We start from the raw sequence: 26,631 nt of genomic DNA, 5'->3' as shown, positions 1-26,631 counted from the left end.
AACAAAATCAAGTAACCAAATACTTCATAAAGGAACATATTTTAATCAATCTTTAGGTAGGGTAGTATCGTGCCCAAAAGCCCATTCAAAATTAGTTGTATTATCTTCTTTAAGGCAAGGAAATACCAAACCAAACCAACCCAAAAAAAGAAAACAAACCACAGTATTTCACAGAGGAAAACTAACCTAGGATATCATCTTAGAAAGGTCTTGAATTAGGCAATTACTGAAAGGAGATGCTAGCAGCTCTCTTAAAAGCTGGTTAACTTAGCCCATACAGTCCATTACCAACACCTTCAGTTTTTCCTACCTCTTTTATTCCCTCGCTCTACCCATTCATCCCACTTGTTTGCTTTCAGCTTCTGAAGATTTCTGATCTCCATTTATCCTCAAGCAGGCCTTCCATTCCTCTTACTTTCTTTAAACTTTTCTACAGCACCCAATATCTTCTCTGAACCTCATTTGAGTTCCAACCACATTCTGAGACCTCCTAACTTTCTGTAAAAATTTTCACACGCCTTGGAAGCTACAGCAGAAATTGAAGAGCTGTAGGCAGACACAAGTTAAACACCTAGAACAATTAAACATGGCAGCATAAAAGGGCTAAGGGATACTTTTTGATGTGGTAGTAAGCACCAATGCTTGTCCATAACGTGTCAATATTGTCAGAGAAAAACATAAATCAAGGCAACACTCCATTACTTAACTGTCTCAAAAGACCAGTCAATGCAGTTCATCTGGACATTAGATTTCCAAATCTTGGAATTCTACGCAAATCCACTGCAAACCACATTAAGAAACCACCCCAGGTCTTTAGCACTAGTTACACTCATCTCTGAGCACCACAGATCTGAAATGATTTAGTAGAGCTTGTCTCAGTTGGCCTACCTGGTCACGTAGAACTTGTGAACTAGTGCCTAAATACATTAAAGCTGCATCCATAAACAACTATTAATAGACATACATAACTGCTGCATTCATGTTTTTGGACTTTGGATTGTTAGACATTATTTCAGCAAGTCATAAAACTTCGTATGTCTCTCAGGTATTTATAGCAACAGCACAACCGTGAGCAGCTAAAGTTGTTTTAGAAAGGTATTTATACTCACATACTACAAGAAAAAAGGTCTCATACTAATCTCTATCAAGATTTACCCTGAGGAAGGGAGTTCCAAGTTGCAAGCACTTTTAAAGTTGACTTACATGCTGTAGCAAATGCCTGGCTGGTATTACCTATGCAACCATAGAGGTACTTGGTAAAGACATAGGTGTTCTCTTGCACTCTTCTCAGGAGAATGAGAAATAGTTTTCTTGTTGGCAGCAAAAGAAAACACTTTTCCCTAAACAGATACTTCAGACATACAAACCAGGCAATTTAGATCTCAAAGGCAAGATTCCTGAAAACCCAAGCCATGCAGTAGTAACGCTAGGTTACTCAAGGAAGATCCTTGAGATCAACTATAGAAAACCAAGCTATCTGTACCTCCTTGCACACTTGATCCACGTGATCTAGATAACCTCTGTAAATAATAAAAATGCCTCTTCCAGGAACAGAGCTACTTTGGCAAGAATGAGTAGCTTATGTTAGTCAGTTTCAAGAACTACTAGTATTCTCTGGTGTCTTGGAAACAAACTTTCATGAATTCATATTCACGTTGACACATTCACTTTTTCAATTTCTTCCACCTCAAGCCTTTGTTTTAGATACACAAGCTAATTCAGTCTTTTCAAACTTTGAAAGAAACCACGAATATTCTAGTCTATGCCACAGATCAGTAGGTAGTATTAAGGAAACAGGTTTCAGGTGACATTCACTACTCATACAATTAAACACAATTGTTACTTCTAAGAAAACTCACTGACACGGCACAATTCTTCCCCCCCCTTTCACACAAGGATCAGTCTTGTTACAAGTGTTTGTAAGTAACTCTGATATTAATCCTTACTGTAGTCTATGGCATTTGCCTGAGACATTAGGCTGTCACACGTATATTGTAATACCTATGTCAGAAATACTTTTAACTTTTTTAGAACTGTACTCACTAGATAATAAACATCTGTACTTAGCAAGGTATCAGGTTCTACAGATAAAGTCCAGGCCAACTGCAGCTTAGACAGAAAAGCTCCATTCAAGATTTGTCTTGCTGTAGTTTCATTGAATTTAAGGACAGTAACTTCTGACAATTTCTTTTAAAAGGTATTTTGTAAATAATAGTAGTAACAGTAGTAGCCAAAACCTTTTTTTTTTTTTTTTTAAGATACAAAGGTGTCAGCTTATCCCCACCCAAGTTTTCAGTAGTTAATAGTTTTAGTCTTGCAAGTGACTTACGAGTTGGTATAACATGGCTTTGTTGGTGAGACCAAAGTCTCACACCACCCCTACTACAAAATACACTACATTAAGACAGACTACTTAAGTTTGACACTTCAGTAGTCAAACATAACATTCCCTTTGGTAAACATCTTGTATCAATTACCAGGCCAGGACCACAGCTATCTAGTTCAACAAAGCAGGGAAAGCTCTACTCTGGAAAAAACAAGCTCTAATGTGTTATCTATGCCAGAGCATATCTGCTTCCTTATCAAGCCTAGTGGAGTTGTTTTTTTTTTTTTGTTTTTGTTTTTGCATCTTTGTAAAAACTGAAATTGGAATCCAAAAACCTGCAACTCTTCTTATAATGAAATTTCAATCTTGAGCAGTCTCACCAATTTCACTCATATCAGTATTTTGTTACTTACAAGACTGACTTCTCTAGTGTATGGATTTGAAGGTACTATTTGTTGAATCAAGCTGACCCAATTTTAATTTGGGCGAAGCTCACTTAAGTGAGATATAATATCAGGATGTTGGCTTAACACAGTGTCGCAATATACACATATACTAATGAATTTTAGATTCACAGCAAGGCTCTGTACAGTCAAGTAACTTTGTCTTCACTAACAAAAACAGAGCACCTTTGCATCACGCATACACCAATGTCAGAAGAGCACACCAGTGTCAGCTTTAGAGAAAGTACACCGCAGTTTTGGCAGAAAGAAAAGAAATAAAGAGCATTGGGACCAGTCTGTAGCAAAGCCATCTATTATTTCAGAGAAAATAAGTCAGATGAAGACAGCACACTTCTTACATGTCAGACTGATTAGTTACTACTACTCCTGTTGTGCATTGTAATACACCCACACCATTAAATGCATTGATATGCAATACTAATTCTACCCTTCAGAAAAAGGAAGGCCAAGGAATATTCTATTTTGTCATAGACATCACCTTTACTGTTTTTCCAAGCATGACAACTTAAGTAAAAAAAAGTCAGACCACAAAACATTTTGAAGTTTCAACTACCACCATTTGTTTTCCTTCTGTGATAGTAATTTATACACTTTATTTCTGAACACCCTCCTCCCAAACCTTAAGTGGGCTTCAAAAAGCTTTACAAGAGAAAGAGCAAGTCAAGATTAAGTTCAGTTTTGTCTATTATTCCCAAAGTTACAATTGCATCTGGCAGTTCCATATCTTCCACATAATCACTCAAAAATCAGAAGCAGTTCTCATTAATGCCAATTCATTTGTTCACTCAAGCCCTGCAATATAGGAAAAAAATTACGCTCATAAGTAGTTTATAATGCTGTCTTGGGACACAAATGTCTTAGTACAGCTTAAGAGCTTCCCATGCATCTGGTTTAGCAGCTACCAGACAGACAAGGGCTAAATTTGCTTCAACTTTCTGGGGGATATCTGAGAGGCTGAAGTAAATGCAGAGGCAAGATAAATGCATGCTCCAGCTGTCTTAGCTGGGAGTCAAACGCCTCAGTGTTAAACAGCAGTCTAAAGAAGCATACCCTTCCTACTAAGGGGGTACTCTAAATACTGCTGCTTGACAGAAAAAGCTTAAAAAAATGCTGTAGCTGTGAGTTTACCAAAAAAAAGCTGTTTTCAATTTTCAGGAAGGGGGAATAGAATGAGCAATTCAACAGTACACATGAAAAGCTTGCATCTTTTCACTGACTTATTCACTTCACAATCACTGACAAGACTGATGTACATATTTCTGCACCTGCACTTGTAAAAGCAGATAAAATATTTAATATGTAATTTACAATGTATTTTACCAGCTTGGCATACAAGATGAACAGAATATATCAAAGTAGTTGACGGTTATAGGCTTGTGGAGACCCTGCAAAAATATTACTTCAGATATCTGCTAATTTAAAAAAAATCAATTTGCATTTTAGAAGTGATACAATTCAATCTACCACAAAATACAAAGAGCTGCAAAAATGTATACCATTCCAACAACAACGTATATAAGTTATTAAATAATGATCTGATTTAAAAGAATATAAATGAAGCCTTTAAGTAGGTCTTTTCTACATGCATATTATTCCTCATTAAAGAAAAGTATGTAAAAAGGCCATTGGTAATTGCTTTGTTAACCACTGTAGAAAATGCCAATTCTCTGGTCACAGACGCCACTAGTTTAGCACTTAAGGTCTCTGCAGTGTTATGTGTGATTATTTTTAAATACTGTTAATTCTATTACTCCACTGGTAAAGAATGTGTGACTTTGAATATGGCAGTCTTCATATTGAGAGGGCAGTGATGCACAGTTTTGTTACTATCCAGAAGAACAGCACCCGCCGCTGCTCTGTACTTGGGGTTCATCGTCAATGATCTGTACACCTCGCCTTGCTGTTCCTGACTGACTGGAACCATTGCCTCTTGCTCTTTCATCCACTTGAGCAGTTTCTATCATTCCTGTAAATGAAGTGTAGTAGATGAAATGCATTAGTACTCCATTGCATTTTTACACAAGGCTCGAAGATCTTAATCTATGAATTATGCACACAAAGACCAGTTCTCTTACTAATTATGCAGAAGTAAGTGCTCTGGTATCTCATGGCATAGTTTTAAGAAAATACTTAAGTGTTCTTCCTAAAGCAGCAAATACTCAGAAGCTCCCGTTGACTAAAGGAAGACCTTAGCTGCTCAGATGTTCTGGAGTTGGTGACTTCAAAAGCTAGATTTACCCACCCATGGTAAGAATATTTATTAAACAAGAAACGCAACACACACCACTCCTCAAAAAAAAAAAAAAAAAAAGAAAAAAAAACATAGAAATGTTTTGCTTAAATTCTTATTGCTTAAGGACAACACAAATGGGGTAACTTCCTTGTGCTGTGTTTATACTGCATATATGTGCATACTGCATATACTCCTACATTCTTTATCATTTGCTTCAGCTGCTGCATAAGATTTGTGTAATAATGGCTTCAAATTCATGAACTGTAATTCAGGAATCTTGTCAAGTGATGTCAAAGATGTTGCAACAGGGTATAAAGTAGACAATAGTGAGAGCAATCACATAGAATGACTGCAGAATCTGGAGTAAAATTGAACTCCAACCCAGGACTCCAACAGAGTGGCAGAAAGACGTTCTTAAAGTACAGTATGAATTTGCATCTATACATCAAGCTTCCATAGTTGTTATAACACACAAGTAGCTTGAAGGAGACTCAAGTGAAGCCAGTTATTCAATAGTTTAAAAGTTAAGGATTTTCTATAGGGTTTGAAGCATTCCTGAAACCTTTTCATGGAAGAGCTCTTTATGAACAAACTAGACAATACCTACTTTTACAAAGGTCAAGAAACAGTTCTTCAATTCCTTTGTTCTGTTTAGCTGAAGTATGATAATGTTTTGCTCCAACGGATTCAGCATACCTGTAGGAAGGCAGATAAAGAAGAGCTTCATTGCACTGAAGAATGCAGTCTTCCTAAGCCACTTCACATGAAGTGGACAGAACTCAATTCAAAATAAAAACTCTTAATTCACACATGCTGACTTGAAGAGAATTGTGGTTACAATTGAGTGATTCATAAAAAAGATTAATTGAAAATTTCCAGTTTAGAAATATATTTAAACTACAAATGTTGATTTTCAGTGATGTATAACTCACAAGTTACACTTTAGCCAGTGACAGCCCAAGACATCCCAAGGCTCAAATACGAACAGAACACTTAGCAGCCAGTGAGGCATGGCTGGTTTACGCTGCCAGCTGTTAAGAGCATCACAAGTTTATTACTCCAGCATAATTCTGCAATGACTGTTTCTATTAATAATTGGTGTGACTTACGTTTCTGCTTCTTGCACTGAAACATGCCTCTCTTTTTCCAAGTCTATTTTGTTACCTGTTGGAAACAATTAATGCAATCATTTTATCCCATCGTTTTCTTACAAGCTGCCCTAATAAAAATTGGCTCTGAAACAGGTCTCTATCCAGACTGCGCCAAATGATTTGAAAGTTCCTTTCACTCGAACATATACAGGCAATGAACTTCTATCAAGAGACCAGGGATAGCTGAATAACTCAATAAAACAAACAAACAAAAAAAAACCACTGCTTTTCTTTTTTATCAGACAAACTATCTGTGCCACAGAAGGTAGCTTTCATGGAATACCCATACATCTAACCTCCTGAAGGTGTTTTAATTACTAGATCTGATTTTAAAACAATATTTACATACATTTGTAAAAAATGCATTGAAATATCCAAGTTTTAAGAATTATTCTCTCTTGCAAGCATGTGATTCTAAAAACGAAGAAGTATCCATCTGTGCCACTAGAAACAGTGAATAAACAAAAAAACAAGGAGTCTGAGTCCTTGCAAGAAATGTATGTAGCACATCTGAGGTTTATGTTCCTTTGTTCAACTCTGCAGTCTGCATCTATCTGTACTATGTACTTTCGCCTTTTCCTCAGTTGTGATGTATTGAAACTTCTAGCTCAAACTGTGTTTTCAATTTTCAGATTCACATAAGCTTTACCCTTTCACATGCACAAACTGTCAAAGCATTTGGAAGATGTTATTAACCAAAAGAAACTTTTCTGATTCAGTCACTAGAATTAGATGTTAAAAGAACTTACCTACTATACATAAACAGATTTCGTTTCCCAACATTTTTCTTAATTCCTTAACCCAGTTTTTTACCTGCATAAAGAATAGAGATAAGTTTATTTTCTCTTGATATCCTGCTAGTGGTTTGGGCACTGCATAACTGACCCATTTCCATCATTAACTGTTCACCCTAATCTTGAAACAGACATGTTTAGAGCAACAGATTGACCAAATATTCTTTATATTGCTGAAGAGCCACGTGCAGATGACTTTAGTTCACAGCTGAAATTTAGAGCAATGCAACTTCTACAGAATGGTTCAGTTACTCCAGAAATTGAACTTGCATTCACATTAGTCCCATTCCAAAGAACAAGTTCACTACACTGACCGCTTTAGGGCAGGCATGAGATATTCAGCCACGGGACCATACTAACACATCACAAGTGGTTCCTTAAAGGTAGAAGTACCTGAACCAAACCTGAACCAAGTTTATCAGATTAGATTATAACAGATGCTTTTCCCTAAAGGAACAGATGAATGTTGAGTCAGCTGGCACTAAGGGGTGTTATTAATTTTGCTGTCATGCTTTGAAGTTGAATGGTCACTGCATTGACTTGGAGATACTATTTTAAGGGAGTTTAAGCTGTAAAGAGAGGCGACCACTCCAAAGACTTAAAAATAGTTAGGATACATGATACATAGGTAGTTATGCAGTAACTTCTGCAAATTAACCTTTCCTCTGAGAGGTAACTTAAATGTCCTAATATAACAGCCTTTTCACTAAGCATGGCTCAGCAAAAAAAGGCCCAAGTTGAACTGGTACTCACAAGTCACAGCTCCACAGATAGGGGCCCGATGCTGTCAGCATTAAGTGCTTCACTGGCCCTACATCAGACTGTTTAAGTTGCTTATTCTGCTGTGGAACCATATCCTGATACTACTTGTATCACTGCTAGCCCAAGCCTAGCCAATACAACGATAACTTCTCACTCCCCACCACAGAACTCCTACTACTTTTACCACAATCTAATCAGGTCCAGACTCACCTAAGAACGTGTCAATAGTTTTCAGCTGGAACAACAATGCAGTAGTACCAGTCTGACATAGGACTGGACAAAAAGTCATCTACCCTGACCTGATCAATTGATTCTGTGGTAAAATAGTTGATCATCAAATTTCAGACTTCCAAGGCTTCGTTTAATATAAATACCTATTATTACTGAGAATGTAACATTTCCACTGTCATGTATTCTTATTTCAGAGTTCAGATTTGTCAAAGGTCACACCACTTAGTATCTTTTAGCAATTTGATTTATACAGTAGAAATCAATACTGTATATTATTGTAACAGTGCCACTTTACATTTTTTAGCCTGCCACAGTTAACTCATACATTAGTTCTCTAGTGTTCTTTGAATAACTGTACTACACCTTTATTACAGGTAGACTTCAGAAAATACTAAGGTACACTTTCATTACATGGCCTGAATTTGCAGATGTAGCAGAAGATTAACACGTGGCAAAGTCAGGTATCAATCCTATAATTGAGGCAAATTAAGCATAGATGCTATTGCTGAAACAGAAGATTCCCGTGTATGCACTCATATCACAAATTCCCTCTCAGTTTACATCTTACATTGAGGTAAAAGTCTCTCCAGTACCTTCTGAAAAGAATCTTCATCTGTTATATCATATACTAGAATAGCGCCATTAGAATCTCTGTAGTAGATCGGCCCCAATGCATGGAATCGTTCTTGACCAGCTGTATCCTGCATTCAAAATACTCTTGTTAGCATAGAAAACTAAACAAACAATACTTCAAGAGATTCCAAGTACTTCTAAATTTTACTTTATTACAAAGTCCCTAACATTTCAGTTCTCTCAAGCAAGTACTTTTTCAGGAAAACAATTTGTTTAACCAAGAGGGGAGAGGGGACGCGCAGTGGGGAGGACAGTGTAGGAAAGCAAACATACCCATATTGCAAGGTTTACTCTTTTCCCGCCAATATTTAGCTTCTTTGTAAGAAAAGATGCCTGGAAAACAAAACAGAGTTCAATTTTTTACACACAAGTGTCTCATTTGACTTCAGATTTATTTACTACTGAAAACATCTGAATCAACAGAAGACAGATTCCTCAATCCAAATGCTCCTGGAAGAAATACCCAGAAGGCTGGGTCAATACTAAGCCAGTTAGTCATTTCACTACAGTTTGCCAGAAGTCTATTCGAAATAAATTTGCCTTAAGCCAGTCATTTCCTGCATCTTTTTGCTGTTGTTTTCTGAATGACTTAGGAAGGATACGAGGGTTGTGTGTGAGGAGTTTGAATTCAGAACACTCACTTTTAAGTCTAATCTGAACTTAACATTTCATGACAGTACACAAAGGAACCAGCCTAAATGCCTGCATTTATAGGTTGCAAGAATTCACAAAATAGTTCACTACTAGCCAACTACCACAACAAAATAAAGGGGTTTGAGTTTATAGCCAAGGTTAACTTCTATCTTTTTCCTAAATTATACTCAGTTTTCCTTTTACCTCAGTGTGCAGTCAGCTATCAAGCACTCAGCGGTATCTTAAGATACATTCATCACAGATTATTTTAGGCTGGCCTGCAGCATCTCAACGCAAGGCCTCTGCATGAGAGCAGTGACCAGGCACCGAGCTGACTAAAAATCACGTGGATGTGGGAAGGGAAAGTGTCATCAGCCAGGTCAGCTGCTTAAACCAGCCTGCTGCTTAACTGCATAAGCAACCAGTACCTGCGCAGAAGACCACAGGAGTTCAATTTACACCAGCCTAAACTGCTATGAAAATAACTTCCTGGAGTGCTGCCTGTGTTACACTAACCCAAGTCAGCTCCTAGAGCAGCTCCTGCCCTGCTGCTTCTCTGGGATCGGTAGGACTGAAGGGGAGATGATTCAGGAATATTTTCTGGAAAATATTTTCTTCTTTTCTGAGAGAAATTCGCTGCGAAGCTTTCCACAAAGCCTGATAAATGGAGCAGATCCAGAGAGAAGACAGCCCGCAGGGAAGAGAAACACCCAGAAACCTTCCCACCAGCAGGTAGAACAGACTGATCCCTGTGACCACTGGCTGCAGCACACCTCGCGATTCCTGCTGCCCTTCTGGTCTACAGTAAGGTGGCGTACGTCAACTTCAGGAAAAACTCCAGGCAGCGTGTTTGAAGTACGCCAGGCAACTTGTAACAAACAGCTTAACAGCAGCACAGCAAGTCTTACACATCCGGCAAGCTTCAGCGGATTTTCAGGCAAATCCAGAGAACTGCACAAGTTATTTTACAGCTTTCACCCAGCCATCCCTAAAGATTGTATGATCAGTGCCTGGTCTTCATCTCAGTTTGTTCTGCAGCATCACAGCTTAAAAGCCATATGCTTTAAAGTGAGTTCAGAAGTTTCAATGCACCAGCACTTGGACCACATTAAGAGAAGCTCGGGTTAGGCACACTGAACCAAGCTTGCTTATTTATCTGCTGTACTCAGCACTTGACACAGTATTGTAAATCTCAGAGGAAAAGCTCTTCGGGGCACTGTTGGCTTTTGTCACTATAATGAAAAGTCAGCTCTACTCAGTTGATACAAGTTTCACAGTAACACTTGAGAACCACATTTCTGGGCCTCTGGACCAAAATGAAGAAAACTCTCGCTGGAACAGGAGCTATATTTAACACAGAACACAGAATTCACAAGGTTACGTCATCGGGGCCTCAGACATTGGCCCAGTAAGGGTAATTGTGCTATTAATTGTCTGACATATCTAATATTAAAGTGGGCCTTTAATATTATTTTAATACTGCCTTTTAACAGTGGGATACTTCCTCTCCTGTACACCCAAGTATTAGAAGGCCAGTACACTCGGATCAGCCTTTTAGCATCTTCTACAAGACGTGACAGGAGGCAGAGGCAAGGACATTTAGGATTGGCTATTGCACTTGCTCTCTGTATTAAAACTTGATCAATTTGTACTTTTTAAGATTTAGTTCAATAAGATCTCACCTCTTTGGTTAGGGATCTATCCTAGATCAGATATCCTGATTACAAGAAAGTTTGTATAAAAGGCTTGCTTGATAACAACACTGGAACCTGGTATTAGAAGTGGCTGAGGTTAATAACGAACAGAAAGCTTTATGAGCATACTGTGAGAAGCTGTCAATACTGTAACACACATTAAATGCTTAATTCCCCTGTGTGTTCATATACTTGAAGAATACTGTTAGCAGGCCCAGTTCTTGAATTAATTGGTACGGGTAAGTCTGGCATAATTAGCACCAGTTAAGTGCATGTTAAAGCCACAGTGGTGCGCACTTTAAGACTAAACAACGAATATCCAACTGTATAAATAAAACTCCCCCCACACAAGTTCCAGTTGTCTCATGAAGAGTGAGGTTATTTCTCTTCATTAATTCTGAACTTAGAGAGCAAAAAGCTTATCAAGTGACTGGCAGGACATGGAAGCATTTAGAGATCTTTGGGGTCCCATATGTGAAGGAAGAGCCTTAACTATCAGTTTAAGGCAGCGAGCTCCACATCCAACCTAGTTTAGAAAGAAAATATGTTGCTGCCAAGAGCATCATAGCCTTTTAAAGCAACGCAGGCCAGACAGCATTAGATAATCACACAAAGAAGAGGACTTGACGTTTGTTCGACTCTCTTGAGACTCCACTAAATTGAGTACGAGAGTTAAGTGTCAGTCACGTCTTGCTTCACAATCAGTAATTCCTTTCCATATTCTTTTCATTACTATGGCAATTCGCTTTTGTTAGGACTTTCAAAAACACAAGTGTACGGGTTCTCAGTTAACTCAAAGATAAGTAATCTCAAACAGCTCTTTGAAGTATGCTCCTGATTTGGGTATTTTGACTCCAGTGTCTTATGACTGGTCTGAAGAATACTTATGCACTCAGAAGAAAAGGATAATGCAATTACAAGAGCTAAAATACCATTTTCTTCATGTGTCTGCAGAAAATCTTCCCTTTCCTTTCATTCTTTTTTTTTTTTTAAGAGCTCAGTTCCACAGGTGCCTCAGGCCCTGTTGAGAGGGGATAAAAGGGCCTGAAGACAACAACCCAGCTGGAAAAGATTCTCTTGAAAAAAATAGGAGGTGTGCATCACCCAGCCCTTGACTGCATTATCACCAGGCACATAAACATCACATACAGCATAGAACCACCTTGTATTGCTTTTTTCCAAGCTGTCAACATCCAAGACAACTCTGCCAGGTCAGGCAGGTCCCCCAAAGCACTGCGGATCGCTCTATGTGGTTAGCATCACCACTTGAGTGGCTCTCTCAGGTTGGGTACTTGGCAGCCCTCCAAATGTTTGAGAGATTAGTACACAAAAGTTATATTTATCCTGAGCAATTAAGAGACAGCATCCACCCAAATTTTAAAAGGGCAGTTTGACAGTAGGTGTTGTTGTTATTATTAGAATATTTCCAGTGTATTTCACTTGGCCTCAGTTCACAGCTTAGGAGCTTCACAATATGAGAGCACTGACCTCAATGTTTCGATCAGTGGGAACCAACTCTAACTGTCCCACCAGGTCTGACAGCAGGTTACACGTTATCATTATTTCTTGTAAAAAATAATAATAGTAACAGCCTTTCCTGCTTTAGATTTTTTTTCATATTATTCTGGGTACATTTTCCTTCAGCAAACCAGTAGCTACTTTCATTTCAGTTTGCAGGTCACTGATGTTTAAGTGCATGACTTCAAGCTAACAAGATTTCAGCAACATGTCCCAGCAGCCTCCTAATCTCGACATAAGGAAGTCCCAGGTCACCATTTCCCTCTTGCTAGCGTTTAGGGAAGGGAGGGGGGGGAAAAACCACTCCCTTTCACTAAAAACATCCTTACCAGAAAAAAAAATAAAAGAAAGTCACCTTTGTGTGCACACACAAACCTCACAACAGAGTAACGCCGGTGTTAGAATGCAGATAGGAGAGGCCAGATGTACACTTAGATGAAAGGTTCGCACTGCCCAACGTGGCTTCCTGTGCTCTCCCATCACTGGGGTGACGCAGCAGGAAGCACCAGGCAACCTCTCCGAAGCACTTTTCAGATGTCTCACCATTTTTGTGGTGCAAAAAGGTTGGCACGAGGTACAACAGCACTTCCACACCCCTCACAACTCCCACACCACCCCCCGCTAAATCAGATTACTGTGGATTGAGGCCCTCATCCCACTGACCAGCAAGATTTACAGGCAGCTCATCACCGTGGCTCCTTTGCTGCATCAGGAGCCAAGTTATTTTTTAAATTTTGGCTTCACTGGAACAAAACTCATTTGCTGCAACTTTGAACTGATGCCATGAAACGGAGCCACTTTACCAGATTAAGCCCTTAATCGAAAAAATAAGGAGCTCTTAGAAAAAAAATATGTCACTTGGTTGTTTAATCAGCTTCTCCATATCTTGTTTTCAAAGGGATGTTTTAATTTGGTAGTGAAAGGAGTTACTGCACCTTCCTTCTACAACTCTGAGATGCAGGAAAACAAAACCAAGGCAGATTATACCTGACAAGCACACGTTATATACAGTCTGATTAAACGACAGCTGACACTGCAGTTTCCAATCAATAAGATGCATGTGGCTAAGGAGGTTCGGAACAGAGAAGCAGGGAACAGAAGGGTGACCTGAGATGTATCATGCAGTTAAAATATACAGTTAGCAAAGAGAAGCCTAGTCACAGCAGAGGGACAACATTTCAGTATCACACGTGAGCATGCGTTCCTATTCCTTTACAAACATTCTCCTGCCACATAAACAGGGAAAGACAAAAGCTCTCAGGCTGTAGCATCTGGAGAGGACATTTTAGGGTCAACATTTTGGGCCTGCTTAGAGTTCCCTATCACGTCATCTCTGCCCCAATTCACGTTTTGCTTCTAATTTCAGGCTTTCTGCCACAGCAGAGCTACATCCCATAACAAACTACTCTACTACTACCTTGAATTCGGCTACACACAATCACTTGCAGTGCACTTTAAACACGATTGCTTGCTCAACACCACACTTTGGGCAGTGTAACAGCACAGAGTACAACTGCACCCCTGCCACCTACGAGCCACTGACTGCTCCTGTAGCACAGCAAATGTTAGGCACCTCCATGGCAATCAGATCCACAATTAGCCTGGTATAAACACCTCGTCATGCCAAGCAACCCTAACAATAGATGCACCCAACAGCTGAGCACGAACTTGAAAACGTTTTTAGCTATTTATAACAAAAATATAGCGACAATATCTGTTGGTGAAACATTCACTATGTTGTTTCCAGTGCCTCTCTCGTGCTTCCTTTGTTTTAAGGGAAAGTTTCACCCTTAAATACTTTTGAGACACCCAACCCACAAGAATTTTCCCCTAGATGTGCATGAATAGCACACAACTACGCAGAGGCTCTCTTCTGGCACCACCTACTATTTATTCTGCGTTGCACAGGAGAAATTCAAAACCCACCACTGGCCCACGTGGTGGCAGGATTTGTTTGTTTCTTTATTTGCAAGAAAAGAGCATTAAGCGTTGCATATGATAGATACAGTGCTACACTTCTGTATATAACTGGCAAAAAAAGATGCTGTGTAGCTGGTGTAACAGCAAACGGAGAGGATAAGGGCTCAGAGAGCCCAGAAGACATGTGTGGATTGTACAAACCATGACATTAAGTTTAAAAACACATTTTCCGTGTCTGTGTATAAAATAAAACGTGTGGATGTTGCAAGGTGGCACACACACCGCTCGGTATGAGCGGGCGATGGAAAACATCTCCCTGGAGCAGACACCACTGCACGCCTGTACGCGGAGCATCATCTCTCGGTTGTTTATAAGTTGGCTGACAGAGAGCCAGGCCACAACTCAGGGCGACAGGGTGACAGGCAGGTGAGCCTCGGGCACCTCCTCAGTGTGCGATCCGTAAGCTTTAATCCCCGAGGGCCTCCCGTGGGGGCTGCCCCTTCCAGGCGCGGCTCTCCCGGCACCTCCACCGCCGGGCTGCGAGGCTGCAGCTCGCAGCAACCCCTGAGTCATCAGCCCCCCGCCACCGCCCCCAGCCACCTCGCCTCAAGCCCTACCCCCCCACACACCCCAAATCCCCCCCAAGTCACCCCAAAAGCCCCGCCCCGCACCTGCAGGGTGGTGATGTGCTTGTCGTTGAACTTGTTCTCGCAGTAGCGCAGCACCAGCGACGTCTTCCCCACGCAGCCCTCGCCCAGCAGCACCACCTTGAAGGAGAAGCTGCGACCCCCGCCCGCCGCCGCCCCCGGGCCGGCCCCGGCCCCCGCCGCCGCCATGGGCGCCCCCAACGCCGCCGCCGCCGCCTCACATCCACGGGCCGGGGGGCGGAACGCGGGGCGGGCCGGAACGCAGCAGGCGCCGCCGAGGTTCCCGGGGGGGAAACCGAGCCGGGAGGAGACACCGAGGAGCAAGGACCGGAGCAGCTCCGCTCCCCTCCCCTCCCCGCGGCAGGCGGCCCCGCTGCCCGCTAATGGCGGCTCCTTCCTCCTACGTCACACACCGCCCGGTCACGCGCGGCGCCGCCGCCAATGGGAGGGGCGCGAGGGGCGGCGGGGAGGGGAGGGGGTGGGGAAGGGCGGGGCCGCCCGCCCGCGGGAGCGCGCCCGTGAGGGAGCGCGCGGCTGTGACAGGGCTTGGGGGGCGTGGGGGGGGAGGGGGGCAGGGAACGGGGCGACATCAAGGCACTGGGGTGGGACAAGCCCCGCGGGATCGCCTGGGCCAACCACCCCCTGCCGCCACTGTCACCACTAAACCGTGTCCCCAAGCACCACGTCCAACCTCTCCTTGAGCACCCCCAGGGGCAGTGACTCCACCACCTCCCTGGGCAGCCCGTCCCAGTGCCTAATTACTCTTCCTGAGCAGAAATGTCTCCTCATTCCCACCCTGAGCTTCCCCTGGCACAACTTGAGGCCGTTCCCTCTGCTCCTATCACCAGTTATCTGCGAGAACAGGCCAACCCCCAGCCCCCCACACCTTCCTTTCACACAGTTGCAGAGAGCAATGAGGTCTCCCCTGAGCCTCCTCTTCTCCAGACCAAACAACCCCAGTTCCCTCAGCTGCCCCTCAGTGTTACAAACATGGGTTTTGTTTTGTCCCGCCAAACTTCTGTGCCCTCATCCACATAGGCTGTTAGAATCTAAGTGTTTGCTAAAGCAGTCCAGGGTAAAGTGCCTCAAAAGTGGGAGCATGAAGTGAAAAGTGATGAGAAAAAGCATTCTTCGGAGCCCCACAGACGTAGGGTGGTTCTCACACACCTAACAGTCCAGAGCTGGGTGACTGCCTTATGAAATTCAATATTGCCCCTTAATTAAAAGCAATCTACACACACCAATCCAAACTACTGCATTGCGGATTGTCTCCTGAGAAGTTCTCTCATGATCTACACATTGGTTATTTCAGCACGTTACAACAAACATACTGTCTTCAGAGAACCACAGAATCACAGACCGGTTTGGGTAGGAAGGGCCCTTAAAGCCCACCCAGCTCCAACCCCCTGCCATGGGCAGGGACACCTCCCACCAGCCCAGGTTGCCCAAAGCCCCATCCAGCCTGGCCTTGAGCACCTCCAGGGATGGGGCACCCACAGCTGCTCTGGGCAGCCTGTGCCAGGGCCTCACCACCCTCTGAGGGAAGAAAATCTTGCTGGAAGTGATAGATCTGCCACTCATACCTTCCATGTACAGGCGGTAAAACTGACTGGCACACTAGCTATTCTAGCTTTCAGGCTAAACAGATGAAGTGAGTAATATGGGGTTTGGGTCAGGGTTGCCAGAGACACTGGAAGCTGATGCTTGAGGCACAAGCTGCTCGCAAGGACCTGCAGCTTGAGGCTTTCCTGGGTAACTGATGGCAAACGCATCTGCTGAGGTGCAGGGCTGCGTGTAAGGCTGTCCTGAAAGCTGTTAGCAAAACCTTTCCTGTTCTTGTAGCTTTTGAGTGTTTTCAACAAAGCCAGGTTCTATGTGCATTCTTTGTAAAGACACAGGGTTGAACTGGCTTTTACTTTTCAGTTCTCCTTCAAATAGAAATAATTCATATATATATCAGTTACATCTTCATGGTCAAAAGGGTGGTTTTAATGGGTAATTCTTCATCAGTCTTCAGCCAAGTGTGTGAATACCCAACATTGTGATGAAAATACAGGCACTCTTTAGAGTGAGAGAATTTACCGATCTTTAAATTGCCCCTTGCATGGGAGCTAAAGCTTTTAAAAGGGCTACAAGAGAGTCACCCTGCATGAAGTCCATGTGCCGACTGTGCCTGACCATAACTGTGAGCATCGTTTTTCTAACACAGATCTAACAAAGCATCAGACACCAGCTGAAGCTTAATTCTGGCAGAGTGAATTTCTTCAGCAATCCTCTATGGTAGTGCACAGTCAGGAGTGCATCTTCCTGCTGATAAAAAGCTGTTGTGAGTGATTTCTGTGTTCTATCATTCCTGTTTTCCTCTCTCTTGTCTGGAACCTATGATCATGGATCTTCTTGTATGGGAAGCCCTGTAATATCCAAAGCTTCAGCCACCACTACTAAATTAAATTAAAAGGCTAATCTGGCTGAACACAGAAAATTCTGTCTGAGCTAAAGTGTCACATTTCACTGTAATCTGATGCGTGTGACATTGAAATCTTCAGGTTTAAATATCTGTGAGAGTTAAAAAATATTTAAAAAAAAAAAAAAAAAAAAAGCATTTATTTTATTTCACCATACTCAAGAAGAAAATGCCTCTTCCATTTAATTTGGTGTGCTTCCCCTTTTTACATAGCTTCCTCAAATTACTTTCACAGACCTTCTGCTTTATTTATTTTTTTTTAATATTGATCTTTTGGTAACATTTTTCTCAGCGTTTAAATGAACTGGCTTTACAGGATAATCTATTTTGTAGATATCTTATAGCCCCATATGTTTTAATTACCACCTTTGAGATTCATCCTGTTGGCTGCTGCAGAGGCCTGGCAGTCAATAGATCTGTTTGAGAACTGAGCTTGTTGCTAACTGGCATTGAGGTAACAACGCTGTCGTGGCAGTTTTGTGGTGACACAGAATCAGACAGAAGGCAGGGCTTTAGCAGTGTGAGCTCCAGGAACACAAGTCCCCTGCACACTGAGGATGTAGCCGCTAGCCCCTTAGCTTGGGGTTCCATTCGCCCAATTTCTGGATAAATCCCTGCTCCATCTGTTTGAGGAGGAATGCCTGAGTGTCCTGGTGGCATGTGCTTTGCCCCACAGCTTCAGTGAAACAGCCGTTTCACCCAAGCAGTGACAGGTTCTGACAGAAACGAAAATGAAAGTCAACTGTGTTCCTGGCTACACCTGCAAGAAAAATGTCATTCAAGATGTATTTTGCACAAAGAAACTACAATACTCTACATCTTATGATCCCAAAACTAATTGCACCATTGTATCCATTGCCACTACCTCTTATTTTGCTTGTTGAGGCTTTACACAAGCCTTTGCCTCTGAAAAAATCATCTCTGAATATGAAAATCATGTATTTATTCTGGCTTGCATTATTAGATCTCTTCATAAAATTAGTAGATGTCTTAAGTCCGGTGTAAAATAAAGTGCATTTAGTCACTGTGCAAAGGACATTATATGCTTACCGGTCAAACCAATAACATCATGAACTTCCATGACATTGACCATACAAAACTGATATCTGGGTTAATTATCAGTTTTGTGTAAATACAAGGATGGCAGTTATTTTGAAGGTAACAACATTCTTGTATTGGCATTTTTTCCCTTGAATAATACTTCTAAGCACAATTTGTCATAGTTGCAGTAAAGCGCTCTGATTTTATCAGGTTTACTTGGAAAAGAAAGACATTGTGAAATCTCAGCCAATTAATGTACAGTTTTATAAGATCAAATGGCTCTGTGAAACTGTGTAGATATCCATAAAAGCAAGGAATAAGAACAGGGAAAAAAAAAAATAAAATAAAGAAACCTCTTATCATGAAGTTGGTAATATGGTCTCAATACTAGCAGAAAAGAAAGGTGCTCAGAATGAAGTGCATATATTTGTGTTTCTGACATGACTGATATGAACATTCAGCATGGAAGGAGAGATAGTAAATGCTGCTCTACCAAACGGCTATCACCAGTATCATCAAACTATCCATCAGAAATATTTGTAGGTATATTTATCTAGGGTAAAGTCCATACTTTGAGTGGCTTAAATCATGATAAGCACGTTTTAAGATATACCAATGTATTAAAAAGGTGCATTCTGCTCCAAAAAGAAAGATGACTATTCAGGTACCTAAGATGAAGAGTAAAGATGAAGGAGAAGAGTAAAGCATATGAACCTGAGCAGAAAAGAACAATTCAGAAATAATGTTGACCCAGGAGAACTTTTTGGAACATATTTTACCCACTCACTCAATGCTTATAGCCTCGGTGTACCCATAGTGAAGTACTTGACAGGTTCAGTAATGTGCTTGGAGACTTGGCTCAGCACGAGACTTATTTCTAATTTGTAAAGTAAAACATGGAATCTGACTTCTAGCTAAAAAATAAGACCTGTACAGGACAATGCTTTGTTTTGGTTTGTTTTCTTGTCAAGAAAAAGATTATTATTTCTTAAAAGTTCAGCTCTCCTTGTTGAAGAGGAATTGTCTGTAAATGCCATCCCTCCCAGGACAAGCAGTTCTGATTCCTTTGCCACTATGCATTATCTTTTCAATACATACACTGAGACACATATGGCCATGCCAAATCCCACCCCCACTTGGTTCTGATATCTTTTCAGGCTCTAACTAGTCTGTCCAGTGCTTATTCTTTTCCTGCTGTCTCTGGAGTGGGTGAGGGAGTGTAGGACTCAAAAGAAAGCAATCAGGTAATGCTTTATTCATTACTTGCAATTCTGCTGCTCCTCAGGAAAAGAAAAGGAGAGTGAGTAATGCTTTGGGCTAAGAATGAAGAGGAAGTAAAACTTTTTCCTCGATTTCTCTCTCCTCTTTTTTAAGTTCTTCCTCTCATATTTATACCTAAAATTTTTCTCTATGTGCCTTGGTTTTTAAAAAATTGGCCATTATCTTAAATATTCTTGGCTGACCAGAGTGTTTTTAAAGCCACCCATCAAAGTTGCTGCAGTTTTTGCCGTATTATTAATAATTGAGGTACAATAATAATAATTTTTGTATTCTCTGACAACATTACTCAAAGCAATGTGCAGATGTGACATGTTTGTTATAGGAAATAAAACATTCAAGATGTAACATGTACATGAGAGAAATGTTGTCATCCACAGGAATGTGTTTTGTCAGAACAGCATAACTTCAGCCCAGATATTCCCAAAGTTGACTGAGTGTAACTCAGTGTAACTATTCTCACACGCCATTTCATTTCCCATAGGTCTTCAATATGAATTTCAATTACTCAGAACTTGCAGAAAAGGACATGGAGACAGCATCTACTGTGCTATTTTTATTATTATTATTTTTTTTTGGGGGGGGAGGCAGAAAAACAGCATATAACAGCAAGATTCCCTGGGACATCCCTACAGATATTCCTTGTAGGATATGGAAATTTCTCTTCATGACACATTGGAACAAACTGACTGGCGTCCCATGGAAATAACACAGAATCTGAAAGAAATGAAGAAGAGACCAGTGGTGGTGTTTCAGTAATTCCTTTCAGTGCTAACCCACATTCAGTGGGTTCTTCAGTGGGGTTCTTCAGCCTGAGAGCAGCCCTGCTCCAAGAGGTTTGGCTGTGGGGTCAGGGCTTGCACAGAGCTGGTGGCAGCCCCTTACGTTTGGGATGATGTCCTCAGGCAGCCCTACCAGCCCCCAGCCTGTGGGCACCCTGAGATAGTGGAAAATACTTCATACAAATGGCTGGGGCCTCAGTTGCTGCCAATAGAAGTTCAGAGGTTTCATTTGTGAGGGTTACTCCTCCTGGTTGGCAACCAAGATGAAATCATAAGAGGGTAGTGAGAGGATAAATACATTACAAGTCCATCTACGTTGCATTATATTTATATTAGCAGCTTGGGAAGTGAGCTAGAGGAATAAAAAAATCACCAATGAAAAGAAATGTGCTATGGATAGTGTTTCTGAAGCTTCTGTGGGTATCTCGAATAGCTGGAAGATAAAAATAATATGCTATAACCTATTTAACGAGCGTAAAGATAGTGGAAAAGTACTCGTGGGACACTATTACTTGTTTTGAAGACACTATAACTTGTGTCAGTATTATTAACAACTCAGATACAGAGAATCATGAATGCACCATCTCAGCCAGCAAAAGGCAAGAAAGGGAAATTGCTGGGGATCTATAAAAGATCAGCATCCAAACAGAAAATGAGGTTCAATTTCTTCATAAAACTTGTCTGCATTCTGCCTGTATGGGAGAGGAGAAGGAGAGGAGATGGTGTAGAAGTCATCTATTTAAAAAATCTGTATCAGAGGACCAGGAGACCAGCTATGAACTGTCAGCTGAATTTCAGTAATGCCTAAATCTTTCATTTTGTAAAACAGTAGAGCATGTGGCATGTGGTAATCTTGTTTTGGACTTGATGCTTAAAACAGATGATGGCATTGAAGATGTTTCACTGGGCATCAGGGACAGAAAAAGGAGAGAGGAAGAGAGGAAAAAAACAAACAAACAACAAAACATTCACAGTACTAGGTAAAGAGGTAATTTCACAAAGCAAGAAAAGTTTCTGCTTACAAAGGAAAGTGTAAGTCATAACTGGGACTCCTAAGAGGAGCTTGAAAGGCTAGAAAAATTCTAATTCCATAATTTAAAATGGAAAGATAAAAGTCAGCTTTCACTAAATATCCCACATGGATGAGCTGGAGCAGAAATTACATTTAAAAGAGAGAGAGAGGGAGGGAGGGAGGGAGAGGGAGAGGGATTGAAGGCAGGAGAAGTAGAAAGCAGGTAAGTCATTTAAGACAGTGGCAGGCAGAACATGAGCAGGACAGCTGAACAGTAGAGGGGAAACCCACTGCTTTTAAAGTCAATAGATTTTAAAATTTCATAAGAATGAAAGCAAATAGCTCCCCTCCCCAGAAGTACATTTCAAGATATGCATTATAAAAGGGTTAAGAAGGAAAAAAAAGAAAAGGTAAAAATAAGCAGAAGTGCTTATTCTAAATGTGTGCTGGTAGAACAGGGAAATTCCAGAGGAAGGCAGAACTGGTAAGCTCATGTCAATATAAAAAATAAATTAAAAAAAGAAAAAAGAAAATGGGACCCATGTAATTATCAGCTACCTAGAATAATATCAGTCCTTGCCTTGTTTTTAAGGACTGCCTTGTTTAAACAACCTTGCCAATGTTTTCAAATGCAGAAGGCCAGCAGAGCTGCTGGCAGGCCTGCGTAAACTTCACGAGGAGTGTAAGGGATGAAACTTTCCACCAGGGTAACCGGCTGCTGCAGGGTACAGCAAAAGATGGGTACAGCAGAAGACGGGGAAGTCAGGGGCACTGTAGGTTCCCTCATGCTCTGTGGTCAGCAAGGGCGATGCTGGGGCTGGGCTGAGGTGAGACCTAGCAGCGTGCTGCCTGCAGATCAGTCAGAGTGGTAATAAGAGAAAAAAGGTTTTGTACTTTCTGGGTGATCAGCCAGAAAATTCTCCTAAAGGTCCCTTCCAGGGAACGGAAACCTGGAAAGGAAAGGTGGATGCTAACAGAGTTCCTCAGGGACATCCTAAGGCTCACTTGTCTCAGTGCTACTGAGCTGCAGACGAGTAGTGATAATTGCACAGGTGAGGAAGGGAAGGAGCTCCTCTGACAAAACCAGTCTGTTTTGGATCATGGGAAGCTTAATTAATCAACAACACATCTTCATCCAAATCATCATCATTACTGTAACAATAACCAGCCAGTTCAGAAACCAACTCTTTGGCAATGATAATTGCCTATTGCACAGAGGCTTGTTCTGCCTTTTGTACACACGCAGACCCTGACTCATCCCTCCTCATCATGGCATTCATATCTTTGGCTGCAGGGAGGAGCAGGTGACAACAAGGAAAAAAGTAATGAATGGCAAACAATTACATGAAGCACTGGAATATTATGTGTGCCAGTCAACAAATTCTGATGGAAAAATAGGGCTGGTCAGACAAACCTGCAATGAGATTACAGACTCTGTTAGAAGATAATTACATAGCTGTATTAACTTTAAAACTGCTTGACTTGGTACCATGTGTTAATGATCAGAAAGAAAATTACTTCATAAAGCAATAAAGCACAGATTCAGTGCATCAGTAGCTGATTGGGAACTTCAAAGTAGCTGTCACTGGGACAAGTGTCTTCGAAAGCTGATGTTTCCTTTGGGGTTCTTTGGGGTTCATAAATTTTCTGGGAAGCAAATATAAAATTGCTGCAAATCAAGCGTGATGTGGTGCTGTCAGTGTGATAAGAATCAGGCTGTCAGCTGCATGACAAGCTATCTCCTGGAAAGTAGGAATATTGTAAAGGGTGTAAGAGTGACAACTCTTAGGCAACATAAAGAGTATGGGTGTCAAAACCTAACAAGCATCTCAATGTATAACTGCAGCAAAAGGATGATGGTAATTCCTGGGTATGGAACAAAGGAATATTGGAGATAATATTATCTCTATATATAGCACAGCTAAAACTGATACTGGATTTTGGCAAGCAGCATAAAAATAAGGCAGAGAACAGGAAAGAGCTCACTTCGGCCTGCACATTCATACTGTATCAAGGACAGGCACAAGGGAAGAACTTGGATTCCCATTATCAAGTGGGAAACAAGCCAGACAAATACAGATTCAAAATGAATCAAAAGTTTTTAAACCAGGAAGAACTACCAAGTGAAGCAAGCAATTCTTTATTTCCTGACAGATTTGCACAAACTTTTGGGAGCTTACTGGCATGACTTTGGCCAGATAAGGGTTGTGTTTCAGGCAGTCACCACAATTCACAGGAGACTGATGTCTCTGGTAGCTGTGAAACTTATAAAATTATTTTTTAACACCATATTCAGCATATTTATTGCTGAAATAAAAATAGTCAAAGTTATTAATGGCCCAAATAAGTATCACACCTTACTAAAATGTTGTGCATTCATCTAAGACTTCTACAATTTGGAGGGAAAAAAATGCATTCTAAACATATTCTTTATGGAAATAAGAGGAGCAATCCTAGGAATACATTATACGGTTTAAATTGAAGCAGTTTATCCTGAAGCAGCCTTCAAAACAAAGAATAAAACAGCTAAGGCATTTTAATAATATCATTCAATCACTACCAATCATATATAAAAATAATTGTTGGACTCTGAAATACATTTCATTTTATATATCCTTTCCTTTGCAAAGTGTTCCTTGTAGTTCTTTCAGTAGAGATACTGGCTATGAACAAGTGAACAAGCATGCAACAGTAATTACATGCTCTCCTATCACTCCTGCTCAGTCCTGCATTTTAAAATATTGCATAAAAGGCAAGTGACGGGACACCAGGATTATTATCATATGAACTCTTAAAGAAAGTGCTTTCATTTCTGTTACCTGATCAAATAAAGCAGAATCAGTCAGCCTCTTCCTACCACTTATTGTTGAAATTACACTCAGTAACCCAGTTTGAAGGAAGTCACATGGGCACAACGGGAGAAAAAAAAAGTGTAGTTCGTCAAGGGCAATTACATATTACTGTCAGAAGAAAACATCCCATAAGAGAAAACCTATTGTCTTGCTTTGACTGATTAAATGATTTCTTTTAAAATGCAAAACCCCTCATTGTTGGAAATGGAGAGCTGTAGCGACAGAAATAATTGGTCTCATTTTCTGTAGAGAAAAATGCCTATATCTGGTTCTTCTCCCCAGGCCTGAAGCAGCTGACACTGCAGGGCCCTAAGAGGGCTTTACATGCATCACCTCAGCTCTGTAGGAAACCAGAAACCAGGGTGACACATTTCTGACATCCACATGGTAACAAGCACTGCTCAGAGCCAGCGGCAGTGCTGTTTCTGGCACAAATCTTCCACCTGTCCATGAGGGAAAGCACTACAGCGAGCTGCTGGTGCATTGCATGCCTGTCAGCTCTGGGTTAAACAGCCCTTGGAGAGCAAATACAGTGCTGTATGCAATTGTGTACATGTATATATATGTCTCTATATATGTGTATATAATGTTCTGTAGTATGCATATATGTTATATACATAAGAGGTGAGATTAAAGTAAGGATTAACCCCATTACGGTCATTCAAATAACAACATAACAGTTCTTCAAGTGGGAAGCCCTTTGGAGAGAGATTGTCTGTATCAAGCACTTTCTTGTTAATTGGTAAAAACCAGAGCTGGTGGCCTCGGCCCAGTGGCTGGGGCAGAGTAGGGGCAGCAGGGGGGCTGTGGTGGGTGCACACGAGGCTGTACCTGCCCCCTGCTCTGCTGGAGCTGGCCTGGGACCTGGGAGGGGGCTTCCATGGCCTGCTCAGGCCTGAAGTAAAGCCACAGAGAGCAGGCCTGGAGCCACAGGTCGCAGCTCCTTGTGCTGGAGATGTAAAATATATCACTACCCACAACAAAGATGAAGCTGCAGATATGAGACTGTCACAGTTTCCAGTGCTGGTATTCTGTGTTCTCATTCAGGAGTCATATTTTATCTTAAAACTATAGTAACTGCCCTAATACCATTATTACAAAACAACTCTCAAGCCAAGTTGTGTTAGGCCTCACCCAGCTGGTTCACATACAGCTTTCCAAGGACAAATGGTGCAAATCTTCGATGTTTCTTTTTCTGGACAGCTGCTCACTTGGCAGCTTTGGAGGAAGACTTGAGACTTTGTAGGCTCATGGGAATTTCATAGGAAAAGTCTGAGGTGATGAACCTCCAAACAGCCCCAGTGGTTCTTGTTGAATGACCACTTCTGGAGGAGTTGCCCTCCCTAACCTGACAATAATGCTGATGATATCATACCATTACGACATGTAGTTAGTAGGTGAATTTATACATAAGCCTGAGGTGGCAGTTGCTTCTGGACTTACATGTAAAAGAACACTTTTCATCATACAAAATTCATCATTCCCTTAAAAAATAGTCCACTGAATCACAATGATAAATAAAAGTTTTACAGAAGAAGCAAATAGGAAAGTGAGCAAGTTTTGTTAAAAATATATTTTATGTTTTCTAGATTGCACTACTTCCAGAAAACGACAGCAAGCAAGGAACTCTCTATCCAGGATCCTCTGATTTCCATCATCTGGACCTCTGTCTGTATCTATATGAAGGAGTAAAGCAGTTTTTGCAAGATATTAATTATATGTACTTATATAAGACCATAAACAGTGGTTCTTCTGCGAACTATACATATACATATATACATGTACATATATACACATACATATATATGTACATATATATATATTTTAATGGCTGAATCCGTGGTTAGGGATTCTCTGCAGTGTTTTTGTAAGTTTTTTCTCCCCTTTTGGAGACACTGATGGCTACAAGACATATTGCTGTGTTCATGTAAAACAACAACAACAAACACACACAGATTTATTAACAGATTTCTGACAAACAACGGCATTTGCCAACTAAAACAGCCAAGATCCATCGTTAAAACTTTAACAAAGAACAGCCCTCTGTGGGAAAGCAATGGATGATCCAAGTCATTTTTACAAGCGCTGATTCAAACTATCATTGCATCCTTGGTTAATGCGTTTTTTCCATGAGTACAAGGGTGGGAGCTTGTTAAGGATTACTGAACAGAACATGCTACAAATAAACCCTGAAGA

The 26,631-nt window shown here is 41.1% G+C and overlaps 1 protein-coding gene across 1 annotated transcript; it reads right to left on the bottom strand.

Annotated features, from left to right (window-relative positions):
- Nucleotides 1-3,066: 3,066 nt before the first annotated feature.
- RAB21 (RAB21, member RAS oncogene family) lies at nucleotides 3,067-15,411 on the bottom strand. Its single transcript, XM_027455527.3, has 7 exons — nucleotides 15,031-15,411; nucleotides 8,868-8,927; nucleotides 8,555-8,662; nucleotides 6,924-6,987; nucleotides 6,133-6,187; nucleotides 5,631-5,719; nucleotides 3,067-4,756 (listed from the first exon to the last, which is right to left on the bottom strand). Exons 1-7 carry the CDS (start codon nucleotides 15,193-15,195, stop codon nucleotides 4,617-4,619), a joined length of 681 nt encoding a protein of 226 aa, XP_027311328.1. The 5' UTR covers nucleotides 15,196-15,411; the 3' UTR covers nucleotides 3,067-4,616.
- Nucleotides 15,412-26,631: the final 11,220 nt, after the last annotated feature.

Source organism: Anas platyrhynchos, chromosome 1 (genome assembly GCF_047663525.1).
Source record: "Anas platyrhynchos isolate ZD024472 breed Pekin duck chromosome 1, IASCAAS_PekinDuck_T2T, whole genome shotgun sequence".
Taxonomy (NCBI): domain Eukaryota; kingdom Metazoa; phylum Chordata; class Aves; order Anseriformes; family Anatidae; genus Anas; species Anas platyrhynchos.
This window is presented reverse-complemented; position numbering and strand designations above follow the sequence as displayed.

Coding starts and splice junctions, on each gene's coding strand:
- RAB21 (XM_027455527.3), bottom strand. CDS start 15,195: ATGGCGGCGGCGGGGGCCGGGGCCGGCCCGGGGGCGGCGGCGGGCGGG. Junction 8,663..8,867: donor GAGTAAACCTTGCAATATGG/GTATGTTTGCTT, acceptor TTTTGAATGCAG/GATACAGCTGGTCAAGAACG. Junction 4,757..5,630: donor GTTTCTTGACCTTTGTAAAA/GTAGGTATTGTC, acceptor CTTCATTTACAG/GAATGATAGAAACTGCTCAA.